This window comes from Ochotona princeps, chromosome 10 (assembly GCF_030435755.1).
Source record: "Ochotona princeps isolate mOchPri1 chromosome 10, mOchPri1.hap1, whole genome shotgun sequence".
Taxonomy (NCBI): Eukaryota; Metazoa; Chordata; class Mammalia; order Lagomorpha; family Ochotonidae; genus Ochotona; species Ochotona princeps.
Genome location: NC_080841.1, coordinates 10327442 through 10341469, shown reverse-complemented (window position 1 = coordinate 10341469; position 14028 = coordinate 10327442). Strand labels below are relative to the sequence as shown.

The 14028-nt window shown below is 47.5% G+C and overlaps 1 protein-coding gene across 1 annotated transcript; it reads right to left on the bottom strand.

The window, feature by feature from the left end:
* Positions 1-3425: 3425 nt before the first annotated feature.
* C10H1orf53 (chromosome 10 C1orf53 homolog) lies at positions 3426-8538 on the bottom strand. Its single transcript, XM_058669712.1, has 3 exons — positions 8273-8538; positions 4888-4989; positions 3426-3653 (listed from the first exon to the last, which is right to left on the bottom strand). The coding sequence occupies exons 1-3, from the start codon at positions 8498-8500 to the stop codon at positions 3582-3584; spliced, it is 402 nt and encodes a 133-aa protein (XP_058525695.1). The 5' UTR covers positions 8501-8538; the 3' UTR covers positions 3426-3581.
* Positions 8539-14028: the final 5490 nt, after the last annotated feature.

The window sequence follows — 14028 nt, the reverse complement described above, 5'->3', positions numbered from 1 at the left end:
CCGGCGCTGGTGGCCGCTGCCACGCTGACGGCGGCCCTAGCTCCTCAGTACACGTGGGGGTCGGGGGAGGGGGCGATAAGGGACAAACCCGGAGCAGTGAATCCCAAATCCCTGGCTTTCCCTTTCCATCCCAATTTTGGTAATTCTCTTTGTGCACCCAGGTTGGGAGTCCCTTGTCCTGATCGCACACTCGGACAGGTCCCTGCAACCATCAGCTCCCATCCCCGGTTTACCTTTTAGGACCCTTTCCCAACTGTGCCCCCTCCCGCCACCCAGGCTTCCAACTCCTCATCCCCCACCCGATCTGGGTCAGTTCTAGCAGCCTGAAAGGGACAGCGCCAGCTTTCAGCCGTTCAGCAATTAGGCGAGGCCACGACGTGGACGAAAAGCGCGCCGAAAAGCGCGCTTGTGTGGGTGCCCTTGACTCATCCCGGTCCCAAGCTGCTGGTTCTAGCCTTTTGGTGGGTGCCACTGACTGTGCCGGTTGTTTTGAAAACCGCAGTGACCCAAAGGGGCACTCTCGCGTTTTCACCCACCTCAACCTCGGTGGTGGTCACAGAACTTCCAATCCTCCAAGAACCCGCGAGTCTCAGTGTACACTCACTTTCACACCCCGTGGGTCCCAGGGAGCAAGGCTGTGCGTCTGACAGGTTTGGGGACCAGGGACAAGTCAGCACTGGGAGCAGCCTGGCGGCATTCAGGGGTCTCTGGGCAGGTCGGGCGTCGAGGAATCTGCCAGTCCTGGCTGAGGACAGCTGCGGCATTCCCCACAGCCTCCCCCAACCCATTAGACTCTCCACAGCGACATGCCTCCCCACCCCCAACACACACATAAAAATCTTATTTTTTCTATTATTTCCCCCCCCCCAGGAGAGGGTGGTTTGCCGCACTCTTTTAATTGTTTAATTGTTTCAAGGAGGTGAAAAAAAAAATAGCAGTGAGGTTTGAATCCTTCAGCAAAAGATAAGGAGTCCAGGCCTCAGACTCAACCATTGCTCCAAAAGGCAGCTATGGGCAGGGAATGTAGCATTCCAGGCTGACCGGGGTGGGTGGGTGCGTGGGATCAGCGTGCTCACAGGAGGAAGCAACACGGCCTCTGGCCACATGGCTGGTAGCCACTTCCATTCTCCACCATTGTATCTAAGCCCCGTGGGAGTCTGGCGTGGAACCCTGTGTGCGGAACAGACTTTGCCAGCCCCATGCAGAGGGTCCCTGTGTCCGAACAATAATGACTGGTGCCCAGGGCGTGCGTCCGCTTCTCTAGGCCCGGGTTCCCAACACTCCCTTTTTGGGATTGCTACATTTTACTGGGGAAGGAAAGCCCCTCTTTTTCTTGCTGAGCACAGTCGGGGCGCAGGGGTGGGGGTGGAGTGCGGTTCCTGATGGGGGAGGATTATGGGCAGAAATACACCTGCCAAGAGGACTCAGCGCCCGGGAACCCATCTCCACCCTACATCACCTAGCCCGCCCAACTAGGTCCCATTGTTTCCGTTGGGATGAGTCTTTAGTGTTGGAAATAATCGAGAAATCTCTCTTGATTTTACACTGGGGGAGAGGAGGGTCTCCAGAAACCTTGAGAATGGAGCGGGCCCCAGGGTGACTCAAGCTGGGAAGTCTCCTTGTCTCAGTAGCCACAGGCGTTTGTGCACACACACTAAGAAAACGGAGTGGTTCCTTTATAGCGCGAGAGTACAACATCCCTCAAAGCCCTGGCAGCGAAGTCCCTTTACGTGGCCACGGTGCATTTCTTGTGGGAACACCCGCCCCGCCGCCACCCCTGACGGCGATTGCACACCACCGCTGGTGCTCCAGGCACGGAAAGGAACAAGAGCGCCCCATCTGTCTCTCCTCCAGCTCTCCACCCTCAAGCCCCCATTGGCCCCCTTGCTGTGGTTGCCGGTAAGGTTTGAGGTTTTGCCGCGAGGAACCCGCAGCCTCTCGCCTAAGGGTCCTAAGCGATGGACTTGGACTTTTTCCTTTCTTGCCGAGCCAGTTCCGACTGCGATGCCCTGTCAGGAGGAAAGGAAAAGCCGAACGCTGGAAGGACGCCTACTGCTGGTTCCTTCCACCTGCCCCAAGCTTTCTCAACCCACAAATAGACTTCTTTTCCTTGTCTTTGTAGCTCCAGAATCATCTCTTTTTCAGATCCAGTTTCCTTCTCTTCTCCCTCCAGGAAACACTTAACATCCAGCACCGCAAAGTCATCTTGTTAATTATCAAATTTAGTGAAAAACAACCGCCTAGGTGGTGGCTCCCTGACTTAAGAATGAAACGGAAACCGCCCCCCATACTTCTAGCTGGGAATTACTGCTTCCTGGCTTCCTGGTTGCAACCCCCTTCTCTTACTCCCTCCCTCAAAGTAATTTCTGAATTGGACAGTCCTAGGCCACAAGCACTGCTCTTCAGCATTCTAGAAAATTGCTGACGCCTGAGGAGATCCCTGGGAGTGTTGCTTAGTTTTTCCCACTAGAACAACTGGGGTACCTGAACGCCAACAACTTTTAGAGACAATTCGGTATTCCTCTCTAATTAAACAAACAATAGCTGAAGGCATAACCAAGGCGAAAATCTGAACCTTACTTGTCTCTTCAGTTGTTTCACAGTTGACTTTTATTCTGAATAAATAAAAAAGCAGAACCTTTGGTAGCTTAAGTTTATTCTGGCCAGAGGTGGAGTCTGACGCAGCTCCCTAAGGTGCTGGGGGTGGGGCTCTTAGATCGCCCCTAGGAAAAGCTGAGGTCAGAGCCAGACAAAGCCGGCCTTCCACTTTACTGAACAACTTCCACTGGCTAGGAAAGGGCTTGGGGGTGGGGGCAGTGGCTGCCCCCGTTGGGGAGTAGAGGGGTGAGAAGAGCGGCTCACGCAGCTTGGAGACTGACACTCAGTACATCAGTACAGTGCAGAGAAGGATGCGAAACTGAGGGAGCATTCAAAAATAGTTTTGCCCTGGAAGCCCCAAGAGAAATGGAATAAGAACGTGTGGGGAGGGAACGGAGGACGAAGGTCCCAGCCAGGCATCTGCACTGGCCTGAGCCCTAAGTCAAGATGATGTAAAGTTTTCATTGAAAGGAACAGATGGGAGACGAGAGTGTTTCTTGAAGCAGGATGGTACTTCCTGTGCACTCATATGCTGCACATGATAACATCATATCAACGCCCTTAAAGCTCAAGACAGAAATAAAGGGGGAATGCACTCCACTCCTGCGTGCCAGCAACCTTCCTGGGATCCCCAACGTGTGCAGAGGAGAACCGGAGAACCGAGGCTAAGAGAAACCCAGAGCTTCCAGCGTGACCTGACTGCTGCCTTTTTTTTCCTTGAACAGTCATTATTTTCTTTCTTCAACATATGTGTCTGATAATGAAGCAAAAAGAAAGGAAAATAACTATCACTATGTCACTTTAAAAACACAAAAACATTTGTTAGCTTTTTCTTATTTTATTGATGCTCTTTTAATGTCAGTATTTAAGTTTAAATTGGTGCTAGAATCCCAGCAGCACAGGGAGCAATTCTGGATTAGGACTTTCTTCTTCTTTTTTAAACACAGCTCCAATTAAATAGAGAACAGAGTATGAAATTGTTGTCAAACATAAAAATATGAATTGAATTGCTTCTTTTTAGATGGATCCTTAACATTGACTTGACCATATGGACACTGCAGAAAAAAATAAAAGACGTTATGATTGAATTATTTAATCATCATTCTGTGTGAGCACACTTCTCCTGAACAAAGGAGACTGTTAACAAGGTTATACAGAACATTTGATCTATCGGTCCTGCAGATTTAGAAGAGAATAATGGCAACCTCAGGCAAGTGGTCCTAATTAAGGTTCATGAACCATTTCCTAAAAGCATCCTTCCAACTTTAAGAATTTTACTGTCAAAAATGCACTCTTAAAAATCCTCAAGTCCTCAACTTATGCAAAAAGCTCATATGTTTGATTAGAAATAGCTAATGGCACAGGTACTGGTGCCATTAGATTTTAATTTCTCAACACTGGCTAAAACTTACATGTAGCTAGTGTGGTGTAGTAACTTACTGCATCACACATACAAGGTGTTTTGTAAACAGAACTTACTTGTGGTTATGATCTTAACTTCATAGCCATTTACCTTACTACCATTCCATTGAAAATAGAATAAAAATAGGGAAGAATGCATTTCCATTTATTCTTTGTTCAAATAAAGAAAGGAGCAAGTGGCATTTGCATTAACGAGCAAAGAGATGTACCCACCGAAAGGAACCCTGTAGGAAATATTCAGCACTAACTAAATTTGGGTCATTCAGCTTCCCCATTATTTTAAACAGAAACTTGAGAGGAATCACAGGAGAGAGAGAAGGGGTTGAGGGGAAGAAGTGACTGGGAGGAAAGGACAGAAGGAGGGAGGGAAGACACTGAGTGGGAAGAAAGAACTAAAAGGATGGAGGAAGGGAATGAGGGAGGGAAGAAACAAGTCACTATCATCTAAAGGAAACCCATCTGTCAGTCCTGGGCAAGTTTCAACTTATTCAGCTAATAACGAAAATGCTCTCTAGGATCCAGTCCGCAACCTTCTAGATTTCTTGCCCTGCCCCTCTGCATCTGTCTGGTGAACACAACATATTGTAAACCTCATGAAAAGTTTCCTTGTAATAAAAAGCTCCCATGAAGTTTAAATCATAGAGTTTAAGGAACTGATGTTCACAGCGAAACATTACAAAATTCCATTAACTTTAAAGGTCCTATGTTGGTACTAAGGACTTCATCATCCTTGGCTAAAGTAGCTTGTGAAAACTGCACTCCAGGTCTATTTTGCTTTTTTATTTGACTTGTTGTTCAAATAATAGGTATTTATGAAGTTTCAGAAGCACCACAGACTGCAGCTGTAATGCGAGAATTGGTACTCACGTGTCTGCAAGCCGAGCCACAACATTCACCTCTCTGCAAGTGGGCGAGCTCTGTGAGCACCACATAGCCAGTAGCTGGATCCACATAATTTAGCCGGCCAGCCTAAAGAGTAATAAAACAATTCATTCATCTCTGTATTCATCATATCTCCTCACTATAATTTCTGCTCATAAAATACTGTAAAAGAATATTTTAAACAATATTAAACTTCTTCCCCACAATTATAGTGGCACTCGCAATTAAAGGCTGAATGCATTCTGACACTGTACACAATCCAACTTTATGTGGCTAAAGGAGAAAATATACAGTTTGAGAAAAATGAGAAGTTGATGGAAAAACAAGAACTCCCTTATACCCAATAACTGTGCAGCCACTCTGATATTTTTCATTTGGTTTCTAGGTAACAAGCTTAATAACAGGTGATTTAAATGATTTTAAGATTTTAAGAGGCTGAAAATGAACTCAGAAGTTGCAGTTGTAATTTCAGTACTTAAAATATGTGGATAATGATTTAAATGTACAGAAATGGTGCTAATGAAAACCAACCGTCCTTATGGAGAAGTACTACCTTTGCTATTATGGAACACTTTGCTTTCATGACGTGTTATTGTATTGCACATTTTATACTATGTCCTTTTTTATGGAATGTTCTACTTTTAAATGAAAAAAGTATTGTTTCAACATATTAGCACTCACTCCTTGTACAGGTTTGATCAAAAACAATTTTTATTATATCCTTCGAAATATTTCAAGGAAGCATACTCTACCTACATTTGAGCAAGGCGCGCGCACACACACACACACACACAGTTTCCTGAGTACTTTTGGTGAAGGTACAATCAACACAGTCTCCTCTGATGATATGGGTCATTTGGGTGATATTTCTCACACCTGAGCTTGCAGCAGAACTTCCTCGTGGACTTTTTATAACCTTTTTACGTTGCGGTGACTCTTGTAGAAACCCTTTTCATTGCAACACATGCACAACTTGCCTGTCGCCTAGCATCACTGCTGTACGAGCCTCAGCCAACTTCCTCAAAGGTCTTCTTTAGCAATAGAATATTTTACTGTGATTGAAGTTTTTTCCATGACTATACCGTAGCACAAAGCGACACAGGAAGTAAAAGTCCAGGACACTCCAGCAAAGCTAGGCCAGGCATCAGAGCCCCAACCAGAAGCCCATTACACAAATCTGGGGGCCCTAAACACCACTCCAAAGTGATGGTCAGGTCACGACTTCCCGTACAAAGTCTGTGTTTGGAGGCAGCTAAGCAGGATGGTCAGTGGCTCGCCCTGGGCGCAGGGAGAACCATCTGCCCTGAGGAGTGGTGATTTGTTCCAAAAAAGCAGCAGCAACTTAGAACTGGGCTTGGAGCTTCCATCTAATACTGCCAGCCCTTTCTTGAGGGCATCTGACTGGCCACGCGGGTAAGTGGGCCTGAGGCCACAGCTGTGTGACAGAGGGGCAGACCCTGAGAGGGAGGGCAGGCTGACCATCCATCGGGAATTCACTCCCTAATGGGGAGGAGACCCGGGCTGGAGCAGACCACCATCAGTGTCCATCCACGTGGGCAGCAGGGGCTCAGACGCCTGGGCTACTTTCCTGGGTACACTGGCCGGCAGCTGTGTGGGAGGCCGAGTAGCAGGGACTCCCATCGCGCTCTTAAATATGACGCGGTCACCACAGAGTGCCTTCCGGAACACTCAAGGGTGTTCAAATTGCATCATTTCTTTTAAAAAAATATATATATTTTTTTTATTAATTACACTGCATCATGTGACACAGTTTTATAGGCTCTGGGAATCCCCCAACCCCTCCCCATGCCCTCCCTCTATGGTGGATTCCTCCACCTTATTGTTGTATTACATTTCAAATTCAATCAAGATTCTTTCATTGCAAGAGTATACCAAACAGAGTCCAGCATCTTGTTGTCCAGATAAATGCAACCGTTTCTTGGGGACCCCATTTCTGGTCTGAAGGTGGAGCTGGCAGAATATCATCCCGATCAATTAAAAGCCACAACATAACATCAACAACAATTTACATTATGGAATTAAGTGATATGGTATTGAGTAACCAATACATTAAAAAAATGCAAGTTCTTAACCACACCTGTGACTACTTCATTGATATTTCAATTTTAGTTTATATACAACCGGCTGCTATATACCTTAAAATGGCTATAGGGTACTATTCAGCTGTCTCATGTCTGTTTTCATTTTAGTATTTAGCAGTTTATAGTGTTGAAGCATAATTTTGCTGAACTTGGCAGATTTTAGGATAGTCTAAACTGTATTATAATTCTAACAAGGCATATGTCAACAATCGAGGTGCAGAACAGTTTTAGGAGGGACGTGCAGAGAAATCTTCAATACCCTAGTGAGGAGTAATTATTCTTTGTGTCCTACCTAGTAAGGTATGTGTGAGTCCATGCTGACCATTTCCTGTCTGGTTCTAAGCTTTCCTTATTGTTCTCTATCAATTCTAATGTGTGTGGGGGGGGGGCAGGCTGTGGAGCGACCCTGATAGTCATTGCAAGAGAGGGTGGGGATCCAAAGTTGGAGCTAAGTAAGGACCAGAGAAAGCTCCTCTCCCTAGTCCCGAAGGAAGTTCACTGTTCTGTTTCTGTGGACCTCTCAGGGTTCCTGCCTGTTGTTCCGGTGACCTTGGATCCTGCAAGGAAGGATTTGGGCTTCTTGCATCCCGTGTGGTAGATTCAAAAGAGGGTGGATGACCTCAGAGTTCTCGGCCTCCGAAGGCACTCCAGTTCCCTGTGGTCTCTTTAAACCACATCATTTCTTTGGTCAAGGTAACAAAAATATTAATAATGAAAATGAATCATCAAGAAACAATGTCACCATTAAACACACATAGCCTCAGGTGTCAGAAACTGGGCTAAGTTTAGATATGGTTGCTTAAGGAGCGGCCTTGTGACCCTCAAACTCAAAGAAAACAGTCCAACAGAGTCTATGGGGGGAGCGTGGACCCCTTTAGTGAGGAGGAGGGAGAGGACAAGAGAGTAGCAGTGAAAGCAAAAACAAAATCCACATTATCCACACCTGGTCGGTATTAAAACGCCTGACCAGTGAAGTGTTCAAGCTAGTACAGCGCATCTCTATTTGCGTTGAGACTTCCGGATCCCCCAACACTGTCTCCTCTAAGGCCTAGACACCCCGTCCCGCACCACGAGCGCGCGCACGCACGGCCGGCCGCGCGCACGCACGTAGGGCCCGGTGTGTCCCCCGCGGGGGCGCGAGCTGCCTCCCAGCCAGGACAGCACCCCGCAAATCCTTTGTCCTTGGACTCCAAGCCAGGGCCGGGCTAGGGGTGAAACGCCGGGAGCGGGGGCACGCGCGCGTCAGGACCCGGGGACGAGGGGCTCACCGCGCAGGCGGCCGCGTGCAGCTCGGCGATCCGCCGCTCCGCCGGGGTTAGCTCTCGGCTGGCCGGGCGCCTCGGGGCTCCCTCAGGCCCGCCCTGCGGGGGGCGGCCGGCCGCGGAGCAGCGGGCGAGGCCGAGCACCCGTGGGACCCCTGCTCCGGCCCACAGGGGCGTCGGACGTGGCGGGCCGAGCGCGGCGCCCGCCAGCGCGCGGAGCTGCCTGGCCGCCATGGCCGCCGGCGGCCTGAGGAAGGCGGAGCGCGGGGCGCGGCGGGGCGTGCGGGGCCCGCTCCCAGGCCGCCCCCGACCGAGGCCCGCTCCCAGGCCGCCCCTGACCGACGGCCGGCCCCGGGGTGTCGGACCTGGAGGGGCTGGCGCAGGAGGTGAAGGAAGGGGAACGCGGGCCCGGCCCCGCGGGAGACGGGAAAGGGGTTTGGCGGGGAGCTGGAGGCTCCGGGCGTGCCGCACACCTCTGCACTTAGATCCCACACCGTTTAGGTTTCTTCGGAGGGGAAATGTGTACTTTTTCCCTCATGTTAAAGCTCAGTTGGAGAGCATAGTCACTCCTCAGAAGTGTTCGGCATCCGCCATGGGCCTACTGGCAGTCCCATATAGGGCAGGAGTTCTTTGGAGCACCAAGGCAGGCCCAACCGGAGGTATGGTTTTCATCTGGGTGGGGATTGCAAAAGCTAAAGTAAAATTATATTTTCCTGTCTGAGAGATGAAAGTTATCCTGATAGAACCACAGAATTGTATTTGAGAAAATTAGCACAAGCCCAGGAGGTCATTTCAGGTGTTAGAATTAAATTAGCACTGCAGGTACCCCTTACCTCCAGCCTTGCATTCAAGGGAAGAATTGGCCAGCAGAGCAAGTGGGACCACTGCCTGCTACACCAGCATCCCGTGGAAGCATCTGCTGGTGCAGGTCCCTGCTGGTGACAAAGCTCGGCCCTCAGCACTGGCAGCTGCAGCTACTTGGGGAGTGACGCAGCAGATTGCTCCCTCCTCCTACTTCTGACTTTCAAATAAATACATCTTAATTTATGTCTATTGGAAAGGCAGATTTACAAATGGGAAATAGAAAAAGATCTTCTATCTGCTGATTCACTCCCTAAGTGGCTACAACGGCCAGAGCTGAGGTGATCCTAACCCAGGAGCCTGAAGCTTCTTCTGGGTCTCCAACATGGGTACAGCGTTCCAAGCCTTTGGGCCGTCCTCGACTGCTTTCCCAGACCACAAGCAGAGAGCTGGAAGGGAAGTGGAGCTGCTGGGATACAAACCAGCGTCCGTATTGGATCCTGGTGTGTGCAAGGTGAGCATTGAGCCACTGAGCCATAGCATCAGGTCCAAATAAATACATCTTTAAGGAGAGGTGAAGAGAGAATTTTGTTCGTGTTCCTTGATGCGGAGGAAATGAGTGCAGAAGTTGGTCCTTGCAGGAAAAAGCATGCCCCCTCAGTTAAACTGGTCTCAGCAACTATAGACCACCAACATTTAACGTGTAACCCTGTATTCATGTTGAGTTTCTTAGAAGGATCCAAACGACTTTATTGGTCTGTGATAAAGCTCAGTAAATTACAGCTTGGAATCCTATTCTGTAAATCTGTTGACTCTGTGTTGGAATAGTAAAGCAGTTAGGGTCTGTACAACCTGGAAGGCCAAGGAAGGACCCTTAGGGAAATCTGTGGAAAGACAGGACCAAACCTGAAATTACAAAACACGAGCAAGTACAATTGAAAAAAGAATTTGCCCACAGTTAGGATCACTCCCCACTTTCCATCAAGACCTCAAATAAGTGGAAGTTAAATTTTATTGCATTGTTTTTAAAGTTGAGGATTAGGACCTACTAATTGGTCATGGCATTGATTCTAACATTGTGGACAGTGTTTTACAGAAATGAAACATAAGAACAGCTAAAAATAGAAAACAATAGGGCCATATTTTAGATTTATTCTTTTTATTTGAAAAGCAGAATCACACAGCAGAGAGGTCTTTAGCTGTTGGTTCACTCCCCCCGTGGCCAGAGCTGAGCAGATCCCAAGCCAAGAGCCAGGTGCTGGGAGATCATGAATATGAGCCATTCTCTGCTGCTTTCCCACACCTTCATCAGGTAGGAAGCTGGATCAGAAGTGGAGCAGTGGGACCCAGTGCAGTAACCTAGGAACTAAATCATCACCTTACACATGCCAGGATCTTATATGAGCCTGGTTTGTATCCCAGCTGCTTCACTTCCCATCCAGCTCCCTGCTTGTTGCCTGGGAAAGCGGTCGAGGATGGCCCAACGCCTTGGGACCCTGCACCTGTGTGGGAGACCTGGAAGAAGATCCTGGCTCCTGGCTTTGGCTTATCTCAGCTCTGGTCATTACAGACATTGCGGGGGGGGGGGGGTTTGAACCAGCTGAAGGTCTTTCTCTCTGTATCTCTGTCTCTGTAAACCTGACTTTCCAATTAAAATGATAAAATAAATCTTAAAAAAAGAAGTGGAGCAGCTGGGACTTGAGCCAGGGAGCATATGAGATGGTGGCTGACGGCACAGTCTTAGCCTACTGAGCCACAGCACCAGTCCCAGTTAGAGCCATTTGGTAACTAGGGTGAGTGTTACCTACTTGATTGTGCTTAAAAGTTTATCTTCTTGAAATGATACAAGGTGAAATACAGACCTTGTATCTGCTGTTTCCTCCAGAAAAAGCAACAACTGCCAGGCCTAGCTTCTGCCTGAGCCAGTGGACTGGAATTGCATTCTGGTCTCCACCTTTGGTGGCAGGGGAGTAAGCACTTGAGCCGCCCTGTGCTGCCTTCGCAGGAGCATTGGCTTTAAGCAGAGCAGCAGGGGCCAGAGATGTGAGCATCCCACATGGTGGCTTAGCCCTCTGTGTGCTGCTTTCATCTTCCATAATCATCTGTGCCATTTTAATTTTTAAATGTACTTTTTCCCTCTTGTTTTTCCCCACATAAACTGTAAAACTGGCAACAGGGACTTTGTTGGTTTTCATCTTTGTACCTACACTACTCATTCTGTACCTCTGCACATAGGCCTGTAGGTACATGAGGATAGTATTTTTTGAGTGGATGTATGAATCAGTGATTCTACATTCTCAAATACAGATACTCTTAACAACTGGTAAGAAATGCCACGTGAAGTTTAAAAAATAATTTCCAGTATACAATGTGTATCTGAAAACATTGCAGATAAATAAGGGGAAAAGATAGTACATCTGAAATGTTGAGGTACTGAAAGACGGCGGGCTGTTTAACTGACAAACAAGACATGTACATGCATTGTCAGGTGCTGTGGTCTAAGCCCTCGGAGTGCTGCCTCTAGTTGACTTCATGTGTTATCTTTTAATGACTTAGGGATATATTGAGCTGTTTGTGCTGGAGCCACTGCGATACCAACAGATTTAATGTTCACAGACTGCCTGTTTTCTACAGTTCCTTTTAGACTCTAGCTATTTGATGTTTTTCAAATCGCTGAATGGTGTGTTATGACATGCCATGCTCCATGTAGAGTGCATTTTCACTCTCAATTCTTATGATTGAGAGCAAATGTTACATGCCCTTAAGGTTGCCTATAGGGAATCTTTGTTTCATTTCATCGGACATCCGAGAGCATACTTTATTTCACAGACTTGGTCTTAGAAAATTCTTTTGGGAATTTTAGCCCTTCTGTTTGCAAGCCTAGCAAATCTCTGCTGACTTCACGGTGGATGCCACCTCACCAGTGAGTGTTACAGGCCAACAGGGCTGTTGTGTTTGGCTCTTTCTTTTTTGTTTTTGTTGTCTTGGGCAAGTGTGGAAGGGCTGTGTAACCTGTAGCAATGCAGCCATTTCTCGGCCTCATCCACTCTCAATCATTCTTTAATGAACCCTAGTCTGCCTTCAACGCCCACTGTCAACTTAAAGCCTCAGGGATGACGTGCTTGCTAAACACAGTGCGCTCATGCAGTGCTTACCAGACTACAGCTGTGTGCTGCTGTTGAAGTGCTGATCATCTGCCCATCCAAGCTGTGCTCTGGGCTTCTGGGACTCCCAAATTCATAACATTCACTTGTTATATGTATGACTATTTTTTTCTGACCTCTTTAGCAGCTTCTCCTTCAACTTTCTTAACTATTAATTGTTTTCAGAGTCCTGCAGTCCTCAGGCCATTGGTTACTGTACTGATAGGTCCCTGAATGACTTCATCTAAGCTTTTCAATCTGTTACTGTATGTTGATGACTTGCAGATCTCTGCATCAAGGTCAAGGCCTGCCAGACACTGCTCCACCTGCCTCTTACACATTCATGTTTTAAAATGTCTCTGGGGCCTGGTGCAGTAGCGTAGTGGCTAAAGTTCTCACCTTACACACACTGGGATCCCATATGGGCTCTGGTTCTAATCCCGGCAGCCCCACTTCCCATCCAGGAACCTGCCTGTGGCCTGGGAAAGCAGTTGAGGATGGCCCAAAGCCTTGGGACCCTGAACCCACATGGGAGACCTAGAAGAAGATCCTGGCTCCTGGCTTCGAATCAACTCAGCTCTGGCTGTTGCAGCCACTTGGGGAATGAACCAGAGGATGAAAGATCTTTCCCTTTTTTATCTTCTTCTCTCTATATATCTGGCTTTCCAATTAAAATAAATAAAAATCTAAAAGAATTTTAAAATGAATGCAATACTCTGAAGCTCATCATGGCTGGAGTCATTATCTTGAGACTTTTCCTTCCCTGTGTATTTTCTGTTTTGGAGGCACACGTGCCCAATTGTTCCTCTACTCTGGAGATCTTGGGGTGATTCTGAACTCTTTTCTGTGTTCCCCTACTAGGCGTTCATCAAATCCTGCCAGGCTTACTTGTAGACAAAGTGTCAACCTTTCCAACATACCTCAGCCTGATCCTCTCTTTTGCCAGAAGTGTTATTCTAGAGCAGTTCGTTATCCTTTGTGCAGCCCACGCCCACTACTGCCCATTAATGTCAAGCTACGTGATAAGGCTCTAGTTCCAATTCAGGACCCTCTGCTGAGAGCTTGAGATCTACTGTTCACGCTGTGCATATACTGTCTATTGTGACAGAAAATATCCTGCCCCATCTTTCCTCCAGCCATTTGGCCCGTTTACTTGAGTAGGGGAAGTTGCTTCTGCCTTTGCAGCCTCAGCTCCTGGGACACCTGGAGCTTGCTCTGTTTGTCAGGCTCAGTGTTCTGTTTCCAGGCTGGTCACACCTCCTCCCACCATCTCCACAGCATGACTCCACAATAGCACTTTCCTATGATATAAGTTTAGGTTTATGGCTTTTTTGTTCCTGCTATAGTATGAGATCTGTTTTGAAATATTAGTATTTATTTTATTTGAAAGGAAGGGCTACAGAGAGGGAGATACAGAGAGAACTAGATATCTTCGATCTGCTGGTTCGCTCCCCAAATGGCCACAGCAGCTGGGACTAGGCCCGGCTGAAGCCAAGAGCTAGGAGCTTTGGCCATCTTCCGCTGCTGTCCCAGGTGCGTTATCAGGGAGTTGGGTTGGAAGGGGAACAGTTGGGGCTTGAACTGGTGTGGGATACCACATGGAAGGCATTACATCTAGTGCTAGCCCAAAGCTTGAGATCTTCAACAATAAGAATTGTCTCGTGTACCTTTGGCACAAAGATATTGCAATAGGCAGTAGCACAATTGCAATGGAAATCCTAAACAAATTTTTAAAGCTTATTTAAATGGATGAATGAATAATGGGAGCAAAAATCCCATATTTAAATTGCATAGAAACTTAAGAGATGATACAAACTC

Bases quoted from the DNA above. Each gene is read 5' to 3' on its own strand.
- C10H1orf53 (XM_058669712.1), bottom strand. From the start codon at position 8,500: ATGGCGGCCAGGCAGCTCCGCGCGCTGGCGGGCGCCGCGCTCGGCCCG. The intron at 4,990-8,272 runs GTGAGCCCCTCG...ATTACTCTTTAG, and splicing joins TGCACGCGGCCGCCTGCGCG to GCTGGCCGGCTAAATTATGT. The intron at 3,654-4,887 runs GTGAGTACCAAT...TTTTTTCTGCAG, and splicing joins GTGGCTCGGCTTGCAGACAC to TGTCCATATGGTCAAGTCAA.